The sequence below is a fragment of the Anarhichas minor genome, unplaced genomic scaffold (assembly GCF_050575085.1).
Source record: "Anarhichas minor isolate MPS153535 unplaced genomic scaffold, ASM5057508v1 ptg000007l, whole genome shotgun sequence".
Classification (NCBI taxonomy): domain Eukaryota; kingdom Metazoa; phylum Chordata; class Actinopteri; order Perciformes; family Anarhichadidae; genus Anarhichas; species Anarhichas minor.
In genome coordinates, this window is record NW_027466453.1 from 6691068 (window position 1) to 6710892 (window position 19825).

At 48.4% G+C, this 19825-nt stretch overlaps 1 protein-coding gene across 1 annotated transcript in view; it reads right to left on the reverse strand.

Annotated features, from left to right (window-relative positions):
- grin2ba (glutamate receptor, ionotropic, N-methyl D-aspartate 2B, genome duplicate a) overlaps positions 1-14508 on the reverse strand; it is a 79342-nt gene extending 64834 nt beyond the window's left edge. Inside the window, exons 1-3 of the mRNA XM_076086682.1 lie at positions 14320-14508; positions 14060-14221; positions 9122-9775 (exon numbers count right to left, since the gene is read on the reverse strand). Coding sequence (XP_075942797.1) covers positions 9122-9775; positions 14060-14221; positions 14320-14508 — 1005 coding nt within the window. The remainder of the gene's footprint in view (positions 1-9121; positions 9776-14059; positions 14222-14319) is intronic.
- Positions 14509-19825: the final 5317 nt, after the last annotated feature.

The following is a 19825-nucleotide window of genomic DNA, read 5'->3' on the forward strand; positions in this document are numbered from 1 at the left end:
AACAAAATGAACGGCGTACTGATTCTAAGGATGTTAAAATACCGCTCGTACCACCTGTGAATGACACTCTGATCCGGTGTGACTTACAGCGAAGACGAAGCGAAGACGAAGCGAAGTCTCGCTCGGTTGTGTTCTCACAGGAGCACACCGGGTGCCGTAAAAGGCTGCATCTGTAAACGTCTGTTTGGGACCAGAGAGACGGAGGTTAAAAGAGGAGGCGGTCCGGGTGAGGCAGCACGCCTTTTGATCCTTTCAAGGTGAGTTATTAACCAGAGTCTTAAATTTGTACTTTTTCCATCCATATCTCCTCTCTGGATACACTCTACACTTCATGGGGAAAGCACTGACTCATCTCAGCCTATGAATAGATAGAGGTCCGGTCCCTCTCCACCTCTGGATCGGGGCGGGGGCAGGCGGAGATAAGGCTAATAAGGGTCCCAGCAAAGGGCTGGTGTAAGGCTCGCGAGGGGATAAGAGGGGAAGATGGTTGTCTGAGGAGGGGAGGAATAGGAGGAGGAGTTGCTTGTAGGTCTAGGTGGTGGTGGTGGTGGTGTAGGGAGAAGTGGGAAAAAGGGAGGGCCAGACTACTCGTGTCTAGTGGGACGAGAGGTAAAGGAGGAGAGGAGAGCAGAGCAGAGAGGGAGGGAAGATGGGGATGGTGCTATAGTTGCAATGATGAGGAGGAAGGAGGTGGAGGAGGCTGTGGGTGTGAGGGCATGTCCGGGGGGAGTGAGGAGACGTGAGTGGAGGACCGGGATGTCGGGGAAGGTGTGGCTGGTCGCGTACCCAGGAGGGGACACGGAGTGAGAATGAAGGAAACGAGGCCAAGCGGGAGGAAAAGAGAAGGAGGGATGGGAGGGAGAAGACGTCAGAACCAGAGGGGGGGGGTCAGAGGGAGGGGTGAACTTTTGTTGCCGTTTTAAGGCCTTTACACACAGGGTGGCAGAACAGCGGTACCATTTGTTTTTTGGAACAAGGTTGATTTTTCGCAGCTTTTGCACCACGAATAAGAGGCATCAACCAATCACGTTGTGCGGAACGGACACATTGGGAACATACACTGTAGCTGTACAACAACACAGAGGCTCCGTAGTCGAAACGGCAAACTTTATTGTTCCTTTCAAACTGGACAAAGGCAGCGCAGACCAGATCCATTCCTTCCATTCTTACCTTTCACAATAAAAGCCCTAGACATAATCACTGTGTAACTGTTTACCAGAGGAAAAGTATTTTTCTAAAAGGAAACTCAATAAAATAGCTTTCAGTAGCTCCGGCTACACATCAATGGAATTCAGACAGACGATAGTGGAGTAAGTCCTCTGCCAGCGTGAATCATTGTTTCAACGGTTGCAAATTTGCATCGCTGCCGGTATGATTAGTTTTGATGGAAAATATTCGCTGAGAATTTTCGATTTTTCGTGTTATTTATTGGTCACGCCCCCGGTGTGTAAAGGCCTTTTAGTGTGCAAATCCTGTTCACTTCTACTGGCTTCTACTGGCATCTTGGGCACGGAGAGAAACCAAGGGAGGGATGGGGGTGAGTAGGTAAGAAGGAAAGGGAATGAGGAGAGTGTATTCACAACGGGACATCTAGTGTAGGTGCCTCCTGTTAGCTGCCACGGGATTAACCAGACCTCGGCATCAAGCCACATTCATAACAAGATAGAGGAAGAAGCATGGAGGGACAGGGCAAATTACGGATAACTTTTTTAAAGTCGGAGCACAAGAGTAAAAGGGTGAACCTTGATGGAGGGATGGACTAAATAGAGCAAGGGCACTTCCGGTCCATCATGTCACGTCTTTAAATCACAGCTGTCTCATCTCACTTTAAATTATTTCCCTCTCTAAGTACACATTCATTCTAACTTGTCTGCATTAATCTAGTGCATGGGAGCAATCTGTCCACGGTGTAAAGCAATAGAGCAGAGGAGAGAGGCCCGATTGCAGATGGAGAGAGTGAAAGTGAGGGTGAGCGATAGAAAAACAAAGTTATGGAGCGAGTTTAAAAATGGCCACTTTTGTAAATGGCCGGAGTAAATTGAGACCAACGGGGTTGGAAAATAGGACACATAAATTTAGGACTCTCGGTATTTTTCACTACCTCTCCCCCCCCTTCTCTCCCTCTCTCTCTCCAGAGAACGGGAACACACACACAGTGGGTTGTCACATTTTCTAAACCAGGACAATGAGAAGGTAAGTAGAGACCGGTAGTGGGACATTGCCGTCATAGTAGATCAGGCACTACTGAGCCCAGCTGCACCAGGAAACCTTTCAATACATGTGGATGTGTCTTTCTGCACCTACAGGGTTGTTGTTGTTGTTTAATCCTTAAGATTTTCATGAAATGAAACCCCAGGTTTGAAGCTTTTTATATTTTCTAAACAGCCATTTCATAATCCCCTTATTACACCATGGGTGTATACTCCTTGATTCTGATTGGCCCATTAATTCCTGATAATGGACACCTACTAAATAGTCCCACTGTTCACCGTTATATTATCCCGTTATGTTAAATGTACCGTTTCTCCCGTTGCCAAGTCATATCTATGGTGCGCCCTATTTACTGGAGTAGTGAACAACTTTTCCATTGTATAAGAACCTGATAGAGGACGGTAATTATTATTCAAGGTACTAGTAAACCCTCTGGCGTTACCACAGAAACGGAGTTAATTCCCGATAATGGACACCTTTTCGTGTATTATCTCTAACATATAGTAGTTTTAATTGTTAGTATCTATGTACTCTGATATTTCCCACTGCTTTTGCTCCACATTTTATTGTGAACAAGCGTCAAGAAACGCAATGTGTTCCACGTCAAGACTGCAATCGTTCATCAAAATGCTTCTAGAAAACAAGATAACGGTCCTTTTCTATCTGCGGATCAGTTTAAAATATTGCCAGGTGCAATGGAAGGAGGAGGAGGAGGAGGAGGAGCCACAGTGAGCTGGTAGAGGAAAGGCTGAACACCTCAAACTCCTCTGCAAGGTAACCAACCCTCACTTGGACTCCTGCTACAGTGCTGTGGTGCTGGAAAACCACACGCATCATGCACAGCAAGAAATCACATCGGTGTTGGTCATGATGTGTTAAAGGCAGATTGTTGACCATCTTCTTTACCAAAACAACGTGGGTTTGTTATGCTGCCAAATCCTGGGTCCTGAAGCCAGATATATATATTTTCCACCAAACTTAACGCATTCATGCAGGTTTTTTTAACGCAGGAAAACACACTAATAACAGGCGATGGACTCCTTTCCCATTGCCAGGAGACGAGTATGCTTTTCTGATTGTTTATTGCTATGTCACGTACATCGGGCTGCAAAAACAGGGCTAGCAAAAGAGTGAAAAGCAGCATGGAGGCCAGTGAAAATGTTACAGTGGCTACTTATTTTATCATTCAGTCTCTCTTTTAAACTCGGTGCCAATTACTTTGGGATGACGATCAAGCGTTGCCTGGATGGAGAAACGGAGAGAATATGGAGATGGAGAAAAGGGGCTTTATGTTGCTACCAGTGTCGCCAAATCAACCAGGACTGCATTCTCATCTTAGTTTCATTGGAGATGTGTCATTAGCACACTACACATGAGCTATTGCATTAGCCTACATTTTGAAAAACTGCTGCTTAAAAATAAAGACAAACAGAAAAACACAGACATTCCAGCCCTTGTGCTGTATGTGTTTGTGCAGGAGAAGTAATTTTTTGCATTGAACCCAATTTACATGTTTCGCTTTCAGAAATCTCCAAGTGAAGTATTTTTTGCAATTGAAAATAGCCAGATATGAGAAGGTGCTATTAGACAGAGAGACAGGGGAAAAAACCTAACAGAGAAACAGCGGGGAACCAAACCGGACAAAGGGAGCAGCAAATAAAAGGAGAGCGAACACATCCGGGATGAAAGGACCGATCAGAAAGCTGTTACAAGGGGGTTTAACTGTGCTTTGCTGGACACCACAAAAATCCATGAATGAACCAAACAATTAGGGGAGCGAGATGAGAAAGAGACGGGAACAGAGAGAGAGAGAGAGAGAGAGAGAGAGAGAGAGAGAGAGAGAGAGAGAGAGGAAGAAGAGAGGCACCGAGAGAGACGTCAGGCACAGGAACACTCGCTTTTAATTCTCTTATCGTTTACAAATGCTCCTAATTGCGTCTGTGTTTTAGCGAGGACGCGGCGCTGCCAAGTCCAACAGCACATTACATTAATAGAGTACAGGGCCTCAGTGATTACTACAACAATAGGTGCTATTGTAGGACATTAATTGGGAATATGAATGCTGGCACATTTAGGCTCAAACCGCTGGATTAAAAAAAAAAAACCTCATGAGGACGTGGAAAACAGGAAGTGAAAAAAGGACTCTTCCGACTAAATGTAGGATGAACATAGATAAATAGCTTATTTGGAAAATGAGGTGAGGACAATAATTGATCCCCTGAATTCACCCCTGTGCTGTGATCGAATGGTTCAACTGGCTCACACACACACACACACACACACACACACATCCTCCACAACAATTATCCCTAGACACAGTTCAACACCAATTCTACACTATCAACCAGCCCGTTTCCTCTGAAGAATCAGCACACATTTAACCGCACACGCACACACACACACACACACACACGGTTGTGCATCGGACACAAAATCGCTCAATCTCTTCTCACAAAAGGCTCGAAAACACCCACGGGCCAAAAGAGACCACACTGTAAACGATGAAAAGCCTCAATTATTTGGGCAAACGTTAATTGATCACATCCCGCTGTTTTGTTCCTGGAGACTGCTGCCAGTTACACACAAAGGGTGGCAGTGTGTGTGTGTGTGTGTGTGTGTGTGTGTGTGTGAGCGCCTGCGAGGCCGTGCGTCTCTTTGTGTTATGTGTGTACGTGATGACGACGGTGCAGCAGCAGTCAATCGTGGATCTAGCTCAGCATAGTGTGTTTAATATTCATATATTAATCGCCCTTGTAACACACGTCTTCCCATATATTTGTAAAAGAAACAACAACACATGTGTGGGCGTGTATGCTGTTTTTGTGCGTCTGCCTGCATATGTTTGCATGTATGTGATATTCATATAATATTTCCCCCCCAGGTCTTCAGTTTTTCATTAATTGCCGATGATCCAACGTTTACACCCCGACGCTATATCTCCCTCCTATAATCTACAGCGCCGGCAGCCTCCGCTGGTAGATTAGCTCGCTGTTGGTATTATGTAGCGGGCCCTGGGGTGATCGACGACAACTACAGCTATTTGTACCGCTACAAAGCCGCACCTCCTAGACAAAGCTGAGGAAGAAACGGCTCGCCGTGTCTCGATAATGTGAGCATCAGCCAAAGCTTTATATCACGCTGATTACTGCAGTCCAACAGACACCGTAGAGGGACGGCGAGCAGGGTGGCGCTGGAAACCACTACAGACAAAAGATTGGCAGCTACGGTCGTGTTGGCTAGGTAAAGACGCACACACACACACACACACACACACACACCCTTAAATTGTTGGATGCTTTCCCTCCTCCTCCTCTATCTTGTCCTGTCTTTCACAGATGTGGGTACAGCTGTGCTCTATCCATCTCTCTCTCCTCCTTCATTTAGGCCGCTATCTCCCTGAGCGAAGAGGCAGCTTCTCTTCTTCATGTGACGTTGGCCACGCCGGATGGATGTCGATGCACCTGCTGCTGCACTCGCTGCAAAACACACGCTCCACGTCACTCTGCCTCTCCCCCCCCCCCCTCTCTCTCCATCTCTCTCCTCCTTTCCTTTTCTCAGTCGCCGCCGTGCACTCGGTGCACCCGTCCTCTTATTTACTGCTCCAGCCCTCCCTCACTGATCTCACTCATTGATATAGATGTGAGTGCCCTTTGCCTCCATCCATCTCTCTCTGCTTCCCCCTTCCTCCACCTTCCTCTTCGTTCCCTGCCACCGATGCAACCCCAGTGGCAGCTGTAGACCCACGAGATTATCGCTGAGCTGCTGCAGCAGCAGCTCCATCCCCAAGAGGAATGGCTCGAAAAACATCCAGTTTTGTCCTCGTTACAGATGTCAGAAGACTCAGCGAGTCCTAAGGCCGACTGAGAGACGGATGCTGCAACTGTTTTTTTTTTAAGTCTTGGGTTATGATGCTGGACTGGATGGGGGGGCTGTATCTCCCTCTGCCACATAATGCTGCGCTTAGCTTCGACTTTCCTTACCTCAAAAACCAAGTAGCGCTACTTGTAGACTCTTTCACATGGCACAACAGTAGTAGTCCACTACAGAGGGTATGTTTTATGGAATTATCTTGTTCCCCCAAATTCTTTTCCTACTCACTAAAACAATCTAAATGCCGTATTCTCCGCCTTCTGTGTCGCTCCCTGTTATCATCCTTCCTTGGATGTGTAATGAAAAAGGAGGGGCTGCCTTGCCAACTGTAATAGCAGCATTTGGCCTTCAGTTTTGACGGTGAACGTGTGTGTGTGTGTGTGTGTGTGTGTATTTGTGTGTCTGTGTGTGACAGAGCGGGGCAGTAAGATAAACACCTCACATAGCGATGCCACTTCCCAATCTTTGTCAGTCCATTTCCTTCGGACGCTCACTCACAATAACAAAAAGAGAAAAAAAACACATACCAATTTTTCTTAAGCTCTATAACTCGACCTTTCCTTCTATCGTTTTTTCGTCCATCTCTGCTGTCCATACGGAAGAAAAGTTCTCTCCTCACTCGTTCTCACCCCTCTTCATTTCTCTTTATCTGCCTGAATGTCCCACTCACTTTCAGAGACATTTTGCCTCCCTTCTCCCTCCCTTCTCCCTCCCTTCTCCCTCCCTTCGCCTTTTCCTTCCAGGCTGAACGGTGTCAAACTCGGTCTCCTCTCCTGCTGTTGACTCAGCCCTTGTCCTATGTGCTTATCTGTCCATCACCTCTTCAGGCAGCCGCGTCTGAGCCCCCACCAGATCTGGCAACAAAAAAACCTTGAAACCCCTCTGCTTCACTCACAGTAGAATTTCTTCCACCCAATCTCATCCTCACTATCTCAATTTCTCCACTTTCCACCTTCTCTCTCTCTCCCCTCCCCCTGATCCCTCTCTATCGTATTTTTCGCCACTCCATTGTCTCAGCCCATTAGGCAGACACAAATCCGTTTGGAGACTGAGCCTTAGCGTGGCCCCGTCCTCGCTCTCCTGGGCCCCGGTGCAGCCAGGAGGAAGCTCTCAGGAGAGGCGGACTCTGGCTTGTGGCCGGGGAAATCCAATTAAACCATTGCCCCAAAACGCTGCTCTTTTTCTGCCGCCTGGTGCATTTAGGACACGTGTGCTTAATGAACGATGCTGTCCCTGCACACTCACACACACACACACACACACACACAGTCCCATGCATTCCTTAACCACCCACCCCACTGCGTCCAGATTAACCTCCTCCTCCTCCTCCTACATACCCGAGTCTTTCCATGCAATTAGACGCAGAAAGACATTTTCACATGCAATGTAGCCGAGGAGGGAGTGCTCTAGAGGAGTTATGTGGTTTTTAAGACATACGATTAGTAGGGTTAGGGGTTAAAGACAATTTCAACCGCAGTTCAGGGGGCCGGTATATTTGCAGAAGGTGCGTGCATTAGGCTGTGAGCAAATGTGTGTACTGTACAGCAGTTTCTTGAATGTGTGCTCGGAAGAGTGCCGGTTTAAACGGGGGTGGGCGGTTCCCTGCCATTTCCTCTCCTTAGTGCTCTAATGAGAAGGAACAGAGAGAAGAGCAGCAGCGGTGGCCGCTGGCCTTGCCGTGTCACTGTGACTCGCGTCTCCGCTGGCACAAAGACCTGTTGACACCGGGGGGGGGGGGTCAGCGGACACACTGGAGGACGACGAGAGGGACAGGGATGGCTGAGATAAGACCGAGGCGCTGTACGGGGGGGGGGCGGATCAAACGGCGTCGAGCAAGTTCCCCGACAGCAGAAGCAAATGTCAGTGTTTTAATAAAGGTTTTTCTGCTTTCCCCGCACGAAAGGCACATTAAATTGTGCTTTTTTCCATATCATCTAATGCAGCTGCGTTTATGCACCAAGCACCAAATGAATGAGATGATTTTGTGGAATGGGGTCCAAGTCCAGATCCCAGGCGGGCACAGATAAAGCAGCAGCAGATTGCTTTATCCCATTAGGCAAGGCCTAGTAAATAGGCAGAGATCTAGCTCTCTGTTCTGGTGAAATCTCCAGCTGATCCTGGCACTGGCATCATCAGCACTGTTGGCAGTTCGTCTTTCAAGTCAGACACCCCAGCTTACCCTGCCTGCTGTCTGTCTGTCTGTCTGTCTGTCTGTCTGTCTGTCTGTCTGTCTGCACCCAGAGTTTGTACTGATGCAGACGGGGATGAGAGGAGTTGCAGCCAAATCAGTCCGCCTCCCTGTTGTTGTTTTAGGTCATCTTGATATGAAGAGGACAATGGGTTCAAGTTATGAAGGGCACATCAAAAGCGCATTGTCTCGCTTTCAAGCGCAGGCAAGTGTCTCTCAACCTGTAACAGGTGTTTTGTTTTTGGCTGTCAGCACAAAGTAGAGCCCTGCTGAATCGAACAAGTAGACCCATTTCAGACACAATGAGGGAGTAAATAAAAGATGAGAAATAACAAGACAGCATGTGGAAGACAGAACACCGATAACATTTACAAAAAACAAACAGCAGTAGTTTAGGCTGCGTAGACAAAATATCTTTCTTTGATGAAAATGGTGACGTAATCTGTCCGTGACGAGCTTTCTCGGCGATTGACAGACGCACGGCCATGATTGACAGCAGAGCGCAGCCAATCGAAATGCAGAGATCTAAGTTCACAGACCGGCACGACGTCACATCTTACAATTCAACAAGTAGGTCTGTTGAACTTCCAAATAACAAGACTAAACAATTAAATGAGGGTAGTATCAAGTGCGCTTTGGCGTTTCAACATGAATCATTTATCAGTGCAGGCCGACACTTTCGTATTCACCGTTTCCAAGGTTGAGGCCCTCTTTATATTTTAACACTCAAACCACCCACACATACTTAGTCGCACAATTACTCTAAACAGGGACATTTTGGGGGGTTTTACATAACCGGAACCCTTTGAAAACGAGCACAATTGTACTGGAGAAGCACTCTGAGGGTCCTACCTTGGCAGCCATGATCATGGAGGAGCCCCCGCGGACTCCGAGGATGGGGATGTGGGTCTGGGCTGAAATGAAGTCGAGGATCTGGGCGATGGCCTCCTGGTCGGTGTCGTCGCCGAACACCACGCCCTGCAGCCAGTGCTCCGTCATGAGGTCACAGATGCTCTTGATGATGCTCTTAGGGTCCGTCTCATTCATGGTCAGCACCTCCACGTTGGGCGCCATGTGGAGGAAGTCGTCCTTCTCGCGGGCGCCGGCCAGCGCCACCTCGCTGGAGTTGCCCACCAGGACGACGGCGATGCTGAGGCCGCGCAGGATGTTGGGCAGGGCCATGTGGTGGGGAGGGGGCTGGGGGATGGGGACGTAGTGGCCGCCGCCGCCTCCCCCGCCGCCTGCGCCGCCCTTCTCTCTCCGCGAGTGGCAGGCCGGCGGCAGGTGGAGGAGGCAGAGCAGCAGGAGGAGAAGGGAGAGGTGGTGAGAGGCGCCGGTGTGGCGGCGGAGCGACGGAGGCGGGGGTGGATGCAGGGGTCGGACCCGCCTCTCCTGCCCCTGGGCGACCGAGGGGGCCGAGGAGGAGGTGGAGGAGGCCCCTGCTTGGCTGCGAGGCGAAGAGGGGCCGCGGCAGACAGGCATGGTGGAGAAGTGGGAGAGCAATACCTGGAAAGATGGAGGAAGAGGAGGAGATGGAGAAAGAGGGGAAAAAAAAGAGAGAAGGAGATAGAGGTTAACATAGCACCATGCAACATTGATCGAATAAAGTGAATCGCCGAGAGGCTACATGCATCATATGAATCAGTGCATATCAATGTCAGTCCACAGAAATGGGGCATTCAGGGGAGAGAAGAGCGAACTAAGAGGGATGAGAGAAGAGGTCACACTTGACACACATAAATAGTGCATAAACACACACACGCAGATACACGCTGCGGTGGCGTACAGTTTACGTATAATCTCACGCGGGTCAATAATTCATGTGGAATGTCCTGAAGCAGCATTATGGTATATATTATGGAGGATATAAACCCTCCCTCCAGATGAGATGCTGGGGTCTCGTCAAGGGGGAGGACGGCAGAGAGGAGCGAGGTGTGGAAGGAGGGAAGAGAGGAGCGAGGCAGGGAAGGAGGGAAGAGAGGAGCGAGGCGTGGAAGGAGGGAAGAGAGGAGCGAGGCAGGGAAGGAGGGAAGAGAGGAGCGAGGCAGGGAAGGAGGGAAGAGAGGAGCGAGGCAGGGAAGGAGGGAAGAGAGGAGCGAGGTGTGGAAGGAGGGAAGAGAGGAGCGAGGTGTGGAAGGAGGGAAGAGAGGAGTGAGGCAGGGAAGGAGGGAAGAGAGGAGCGAGGTGTGGAAGGAGGGAAGAGAGGAGCGAGTGGTGCAAGGAATGCAAACGAGAGAGAGAGAGAGAGAGAGAGAGTGAGAGTGAGAGTGAGAGAGAGAGAGAGAGAGAGAGAGGGCAGAAGGACGAACAGACGGCTCAACGCCAAACTCCACTGACTGACAGACTGTCCGGAGCGAGATGAGTGACACGCCGAGACGCACACAAACTTGACGGGACGCAGAAATTGATTAAGTGACTGACAGCAGCGGCGCTCCTAAGAAACTCGCAAACACTCTGATATGATACCCGCCCTCCCTCCCTCACCCCTGCTGGCCTAGTTTAGCGCTCGCAGCCGCTTCGCCGTCCCTCCATCCTTCCACCTCCGTCCCACGTTCTACTTGACCATATCCATCTCTCCCCCCCCCCCCCCCTTCCCCGTGCTTATTTATAGAGCTTTTCATTAACGGGGATGCAGAGGGAGAGGAGAGGAAGGGCCATGTGGGGCGATGAAAGAGGGAGAGGGGAAATTAGCAAGATCCAAGAGATGACGGCAGCAAGGTGGGATGGTTAACAACGCCAGCTGGAGACAAAGGAGGAAAAAAAATGCTTTCTGAGAGAGAGACGTGTGTGTGTTCTCTGTATGTTTACATCTGAGTGTGTGGGAGGGCTTGTGTCCTCTCGAGTTTTATCTGCATATAGTCGGTGTAGGTGTACAGTCGGTGGGAATATTGTGGGCAGAGATGCCCGGGAAGTGGGGGGGGGGTGTAGTCACTCATGAAGTTGTTCTGAGTGGTGTATTGTGTGTGTGTGCATGTCTTTAACAAGGCAGATGGAAGGTACAAAGAAGAACAAAAAACAGCAAAACAATAACCGCCCCGCCGAGCTGACAGCTAATAAGACAGGAAATGACAGAGAGAGGGAAAGAAGCGAGAAAGGAGATGGAGAGAGGGATAAAGGGACGCGCGTGCAGAGATGACAGAACAACTTCTTTAGGGAAAAACTAATTGCTGGAGGTTCGTCAGCTCTAATTACAGGTCCCTGTGTTAATAGTCAATTGCACACCACTCTCCAGGAAGGATGGAGAGGTGGGAGGGATGATAAGAGGCACGACGAGACAGAGAGGGGAGGAGGGAGTGGGAGGAAACCAGAGAGAGACGGAGAGTGTAAACCAAGGAGGACCATGGTGAGACGCCAGGACAGATGAGAAAAGGCGAAGAGAGAGAGAGAGAGAGAGAGAGAGAGAGAGAGAGAGAGAGAGAGAGAGAGAGAGAACGGGAGGAGAGAGATGCCCTCTTTGAATCTGGACTTCTCTGGCAGCACTCTGTTTCCATGGCAACAATTAAAATAGGCCTACATGCGCACACGTACAGAGTTGATGGACACGGAGATACACACGCCGGCGTCAACACACTTTTTGTGCAATAAGCGTTGATCATGTAAATGCTGTGATGTAGTGCGGCGCTCTGCTGTGCATCCTTAAAGAGGGTTCACTTCACACAGCCCGTCCTCTCACGCACAGGTCAGCACAGAGACCTCCGACACTTTCTACACGTCAACACACACAAAGAATACACTCCGTTCCATGCATTCACACTCAACTCGCCATCTCCCTCTCCCCAACACACACACACACACACACAGTCGCCTGCAGCCGCGCACACACACACACACACACACACACACACACACACACACACACACACACACACACACCCCCGAGACACAGATTATATTAGTAACTCCAATGATCATTCAGAGAGACGAGGCCATTAAAAAGTCCCATAGTGAGTCAAAGCACGTCTCATAAAGAAACAAAAAGACGCGTGTCAGACTGTTGATCGCGCGAGCGAGGTTGTGACACTAAATGACCCCGTTTCCCCGTCAGCCAGCCCGCGCGTCTCACCCACCATTTGCTCTATTTGCCACACCAGCGCACACAGCAGCCATATCAGCTACACATGGGTGGACCGCAGATCGCCTCTACCAGCCCAACAACCCGAGGTCCAAACCCCCCCCCCCCACACACACACACACACACACTTTCCTGTGTGTGTGTGTGTCTTTTGATGTATTTTTATTTTGTTATCATAGCTGTTACAATTTTATATTATATTTGTCCCTCCTATTTATATATACCTGCTGTTTTGTGTTTTTAGTCTTTAATTAGTTATGTACTGTATATATATATATATATATATATATATATACACATAAATATTTATCTGTAAAACACATAGGATTGTTTTATGTCTTTGAAGGAAACAATAACAATCCTGATTAGAAGAAAAATGTAAGCACGTCAGCACTTTGTTGATCTCGTAGCCTCAAAAACACACTCCTGTTATTCTGATTTATGTAACAACCTACAAGACATTTGATAACATTTGTGTTATCAAGATACTAAATAGTTACAAGACTCATGTGTAGATTATTTGATCAATAGTAAAAAAGGAATCAACTATTTGATGATTGATTAATCATTACTAATTTGATTACTAATATTAAACACCAGTACAGATATCTCTCATGTAAATAAAAACTAAGAAGAAAGAGTTCTAACTGTGTTAACAAATTGTGTGTTCACGTCGGACGTCACCACTCAAGACGTCGCCGTGGGCTCTGGGCACCTGTGATGGGAATCCTTTGCCGTACACTGACATTTCATACAACAAACAATTAATCAATTTAGATTAAAAGTAGTTGGCAGATTGATCGAAAGGTTGTAAGTTGCAGCCTTTCATTTCCCGTTGCCAGCTTTTCCTGCTAAACAAACAAACCCTGTGTTTTTCCCGTAAAGGATAAGAAGCCACGTATACATTCAAACGCAGAAAACCTCACAAATTATTAGTCATTAATGAACGTCAAGGCTAACATGGCACATACTGCTGTAGTGGAAGGTTGATGGAGCAGGGGATGTGAGGCATGACGCAGATATTACGGCTCTGTAATTGGCTCCCCTCTCTCCGATTCTTTTTTTTTTTGTCAGCTATAAATCATACAATTAAAACTAGCGGGGAGTCCACAGCGGATCTCTGCATGTGTCAAATGCAGACCGGCTATTAAGAGGGCAGGTCATGAAGCGGGCCTGTATGGAACGAACACGGGCTGCACACACACACACACACACACAATCAAGAAAATTGGCTTTCCAGTCAATCCAAATATGTAACACAGGTGAACAAACAGGCACCGGATTGTTCAAGTTTTGTATTTAACGTACGCGACTGAACAGCACTGTCTTCCAATCGCAACATATTCTGCTCTCGCAGCAATAAATCCACACAGGACAGGAAGCATTTATGGCGAGAAGAGTTTGTGCGCTTGTGGGCAGCATAAATGTGTGTGTGTGTGTGTGTGTGTGTGTGTGTGCAGTTGATGAATTCGGTTTGAAAGGTTGTGAACAGCGCTAGCAGTGGCTTGCTCTCCCTAATGCATTTTTAGAAGTGACATTTATGTTTTTTTGTTCCAATGAAAGCCAGCAGAAAAATGTAACCTCGGCGCTAATCTTTCGGCGGGAGACGTCTTTGATTTGAAATTTATTCCGACGGCAGACGGAACCTGACAATATTAAAAACATTTTTCAGCCGGTGGTAGGATGCCTCCCCCAAAAGGATGTGACCTAGGCCACACCTCGGGGTCACCGCGCCTCATACGCTGATGGCGGGAGGAGTCAGATGCTGGACGTTTCGCTGCCGAACATTCGACGCGCGAGATGATGACGGAAAAAGCCGGCCGGATGTGTGAACTCATCACGGAGCGATAAATATTCATGCAGCCCGTCTCTGCAGCCTGCTGTGGAGGTGGAAGGTGGCGTGTGAGTGTGTGATTATGTGTTTGGACCTGTGTCTGTACATGATGTTCTGAAGCAGCCACTTCACCAGCCCCCACACCCAAGCAGACCGGCCCGGCTTCGCAATCACATGCTCGCCACGAGGCTCCGGGACCAATCCGCCGGCACAATGGTGTCTATTTCCAGAAAGGATGGGGACGCTGAAGCGCCCGTCGCTCTCCTCCTCGCAGATTCCCCCTCTTCCTTTCTTTTTCACGCTATTTATCTCTTTCTGCCCCCGTTTTATCATTTTGTCTCTTCGAACAATGCTTCCTCTCAATTCTCCCACTTATCGCTCCCTTGCGCTCGCACTCTCCCGTCGCCCTCTTCTCATTACGTGGTAAGTGTCAGGTTGGTCGATGGTGTTATTTGCATGAAAACTGGAGGACAAAAAAAATCCACTGGCAATTTTTCACATTTATTGCCCGGTTTGATATTTAAGAGGACGGAGGAAGATGGCACGGAGAGACAACCTCTCTTTGTCTCTCTGGATGACTTCAAACAGTCTGCGGTGCAAGTACATTATCTCAGCCGCCAATTCGGGCGTGCTGCCGCGGCTTCATTTCTCCTTTTAATTGAAATGAGAGCGTCGTGTCACGTATCAGAAGCAGCGGCGGCGGAACAAGTGAGTCTGAAAAATGGCACCCCTACGTCACTCGAGGCTACTTACAAGTCTAGTGCTTTGGTCGGGTGCTAGCTCGTCACTGCACTGTTAGAAATGAACAGATGAGGAGGATAGAACTTCTAATGTGCGTCTTATAGCACTCTGCAGGGAGGAAGACTCTAAATAGTGTTTGTGACAGGTGTAATCTGAGGTTGTTGACTTGTTTGGCACCGCGTTGCGCGTTTATTTGGCGTTTTTCGAGGGCTAAACCCTCTGGCGGCACCTCGGCCTGACCCAGAACGAGTGCTGACAGGCGATGAAAGAAAACGTCACCTGGACAACCTCTTTGGCCACACAGCAGCGAGACGAGGGGGCCGGCTGATCACACACACAACCTGTGGCACCGTGATGGGTGGGGGGGGGGAAAGAGACAGACCACACAGGGCTTCAACTGAAACACTTGCTGTTGCCTTCGAGACTCCTCAAAACTTGTTTGAAGGCTTATTTCTCTTTTTGTAGTTTGAAAATTGTCATGTAATGTAATTCATGTTCAGAGAATGAATATGCGGACTGTGAGCTGTAGATCAGACACGCACATCGCTGTTATATAAGGAATAATTATGGCGGGAGGAAAGCAGCGGGGGAGGAGGGCCACAGTCACTTCTTGTGCATAAGGTCTATGATTACGCCTCTGCACACTTTTCCCACTTTATTTATTTAAGTCCAGCGTGTGTGCGTGTTGCAGCTCTCTGTCCGTCTGCAGCATCCAAGATGAGCAGGAAGAGTCCTGGGTGAGCTGCGTTACGCCGCGCTACGTTAAAGCCACTTTGTCCTTGACAAGATGTGCGTGATGCTAAAAGTTGAAGCTCTTGCTTCCTCTGCAGCTGCTGCGGCCCTGGTGAGAGAGTCCTGCTCAAACACTCGTCGATACCGTCCACAGGTCTATATTGGTTTTCCAATTCAGCCTGGCAGAAGAACGAAATGCGCTCCGGGCATCATCTGGAACAAACTATTGATCTACAATTATTTCCCTCTTTATATTCATGCATATATGTGCACTAGTTAATTTTTTATATCAGTTTGAATGTTATATTTCTACAAATTTTACAAGGATGTACTTATATATGTATAAATATATATTAAAGAGCAGTATTATGCAGGGATTGTTTATGAGAATGTTCATTTGAGTTCCAAAAGTCGGGAGGTGATGAGGCACAGAGCAGTATAGCGTCTGCACTGGTAAACACTACGGAAACGGCACATGACACACTTCAGTGACGCGGATATGCCATATACAGCGTGTTATACGTGTGACTTTCAATACGGTGCCACGGTCTAAGCGAGACTTTGTGGTCAACTTAATACCTGTATTTATTCAAATGATGCATTTGCACTAAATTAGCAGTTATGCGAGTGTGCCGTAGGCTTCGACTTTTTAAGATAGCAAGCAAAGATTAATAAAGGTGAATGCTTTTCACTAAGAGGGCAGGTGCAGGCAGCGGGTGCATTTATAAAAAACAATGTTAAATGCGTCATAATTCCTAAAATGTACAAGAAATTGGTTAGGAATGGAATTAATATGACTGATCCATACTCTTTGGCACAAAGCCCAAGTGTTAACAGTCCGGATGGTAACGGTAAGCCCTTAGACAAATCGTGCTGCTTTGTCCAATTAACATACAGCGCAAAGTGTCCGTCCTTAACAAATTCATAAAGTTATGGAGGATCATAAAATCCCAGCCGGCCTCCAGCCAAAGGTTCTGTGTGACTGTGGACAAGAAGCTGGGGGGGGGGGGGGGGGGGGGGGGGGGAGGAGACACACCATGTCAACGCTAAACCAAAGGCCCAAATCAACAAGGACAGATGCTGGAAGTTGTGGGTCAACACTGCGTGTCCCATCTTTCTGCACCCAACTGTATATAGCCACAACGCCGCACGGACCCGCTGCCCAAAGCAGCTCCCAGCTCCTGGCAGTGTCCGGGAGCCACGGAGCTGCCCGGCCGAGCTCCCGCAAGACACATCACAGTTTACCGTGGAAGAGTAAGGCATCACCAGAGCTCATGTGCCGGGCAGACGCAGTCCCAATGTGAAGCATTTCCTGAGAGGTGGCAGCTGCCGGGCGGGTTAAACCGCCTGCAGCTGCCCGAGGGAGTGCTGGTCCTGCAGCTGTGGAAGTCACACACGGCGATAATGCACGGTCAACTTGCTCATCCGCACACTTTCCATCAAGCCGGAGGTCACAGCGGAAAATACAGTTTCCGTCTAGTCTCAGGTGGTGTGGTGTGTGTGTGTGTAGGTGTGTGTGTGTGTGTGTGTATGTTTGTTGCGAACCACTTTCCGTCTTCCATCAGCTTTTTATTTTTATTTTTGCGTATCAAGTCCATGGACACAAAGACACTCGCACACCTCAGACTGACAAATGTGTTTTGACAACATTCAGGGAGATAAGCGCTTGGTCTCTAGGATCTCTCCCAGGGACACGTTTCTATTTACACCTCCACCGCCTCGCAGAGTTGACGCTTAATCTTCTCCATGATTTGTGGCTCCAGCTCCGAAAATCCCCCCTCTCCACTCTGTTCTTCTCCTCTTCCATCTTAACTTCTCTTTGTGCTCCCCTGCTTCCCTTCCGCCTCGTCTCATCGACTCGCCTTCCCTCTCCTCATCTGCCTCGCATCAGCATTAGTGCTCCGCTCCACGTGTCATTGCCAAAGACCTTTACCGGGAGTGTTTGTACGTGTGCCGTTATGCAGCACACACTCCATTGCCTGCCGAGAGGTAAAGCTAGGGACGGGACGAGCGCGGCGCATTGAGTGACCCTCATGCCAATAACAGCGCTGTAATCACTTTAAATGTGTTTTATTGTCAGCTTTTCACAGATTAGAGCCGCAATAATCTGTCCTCCTCTATCCATCTCATTCCAAGCTGTTATTTTTGGCACCGGGATTCTGCCTTTTTGGATTAGTAGGTGTGGAAGTGGTTTGCTTTTTTTTTTTTTTCTTTGTCTTTGTGGGACTGAGTGCGTTTGTGTACTAGCAAGGTATCCGCACCGCTCCACTGTTGTGGGCTGGGGAAATAATCTCGAGTGGCTGCAGGCTGAAAACCGGCCTCTTTTTTTTCGAGTGGAAATCGACATTTCATGGGTACGCTTGGATCCATCAAAACCCAAGCCCTGAAATATGCTTGCGCAAGAACATGGCCTAATCCGCTACTGTACTTTGTCTGCCAGTACAATACACACAGCCCTGCCAAGAGGACAATGAGCGCAACGTGCGTATACAGCAAAACCGAATACATTCTAAGGAACTTTTACACTAAAAGCGTCATTTTTTTTCTCGATCCACATCAAGTTAAAGTGCTGTCCATCTTCTAATTTCGAGAGCATCAAAAGTAATAAGTTAACGTTACGTAACTCACCCACCCATAATCTCTTACAGACCCCTCTAAGTCATACCACCTCTGCAAACACACTGGAGGAAAGCCATCTCCTCTCTCTCCCCTGAGGCTGAATATTGACTGATGGACTTTCAATTCTGTTGCTAATTTTACACATTTCAATTAATTCCAGGTATTCTTGCACGGGACCTGCTATGATTAGAAGCTGCCGGAGGATGGATTTCGCCGCGCTGCCATTTTCACTACGAGAGCCCATAACGCACACTCAGAAAGAGGCTGCGCGTGGCATCTCCAAGCTTGTTTTTTCGGGTGTTGTTTTTTTTCGCATGATCATCACAATTTTCTTGCAGACGTAAGGCTGTCACGGCTGTGTCTCTCGCTCTCTCTCTCTCTCTCTAGCAGTCGTCCCGAGCTGGCGTGCCAAACGCCTCTCTCTCCGCTGCGGGATGATGATGATGAGGCTCCCCACAGGGACAATGACATCTACGAGCGTCTCTCCGACGGATGTCCCCCCCCCCCCCCCCCCGGATTTAATCCCACCCAACGCTCAGCCTGAAGAGAGAGAGAGAGACGCGCGCCCATGGAGGATAGCGGCTGCACCACGCGCAGAAGGCCGGGTTTGCCAGGCAGCAGCAGACAGGAACAGGTGAAAACACCTAAGCATGGTAAACTGGTCTGCACAGAGCCAACACAGCTCTTCTAATCCGACAACAGTGTAGACACACTACTGATACAGAATACTGCATGTTCTCTTTGAGCGGATAATACAACAAACCCCTGGATAAAAGCAGCTTTTCAAAGCATCTGTTGGAAAGAAGCACCTCTTTATCTCCCGTCCATAACAAGGTCAGCCGCGCAATGACAACCTTGCAAGCTGGTAGTAATTCAACGTGTTGCTCAAGGACATCTACAGGTCAGACACTCGGCGATGGGCCTGCTTTTCAGGACGCGCATCACGTGGCGGCCTTCTGCCACGTCACGAGGCTTTAAGATGCTGGTGGGTGGTGAAACATAGTTTAGTACACAATCGGTACAGAACATCGATGGAGATAAAGCAACGGTGAGGTGTCAGAAACGCGGCAGATACATGTTGAAAATGCCTGCAAGATGCACCGAGATTCTTTTTATTGTAAAATGTAATCTTTTTAATATTGATCCACAGCCTTTTACACAATCAACACCGAAATAAGCTCAAACGCAACAACATTGGACAGCAAATAAAACCGTCAGAACATTTGCATCTGAAATGCAGACGCATAAAATAAAAGCCGGCACTTGAACTAACTTCTCAAGCAGTTCAGTGATGTGCAAACAGTTGCCTCATAAATATTCATGGCTGCATATACATATATAACCCAATGGTGGCCCTGACTACGGGGAGCACGTGTAAAAGATGATTTGACTCCAGCTCAGGTCAGGAGACCTCCAGAGCATCGCTGCGCTCCAGCACCTTCAATTAGCGGCCCATTATCATTCATGAGTTTGTTTGTGCAAAGCTGTGAGATTGAATTCCAGTTAGCCCGTCCTCGCTGCTCGCGCCTGCTGATGTAACGTAAAAGGGAGGCAGACG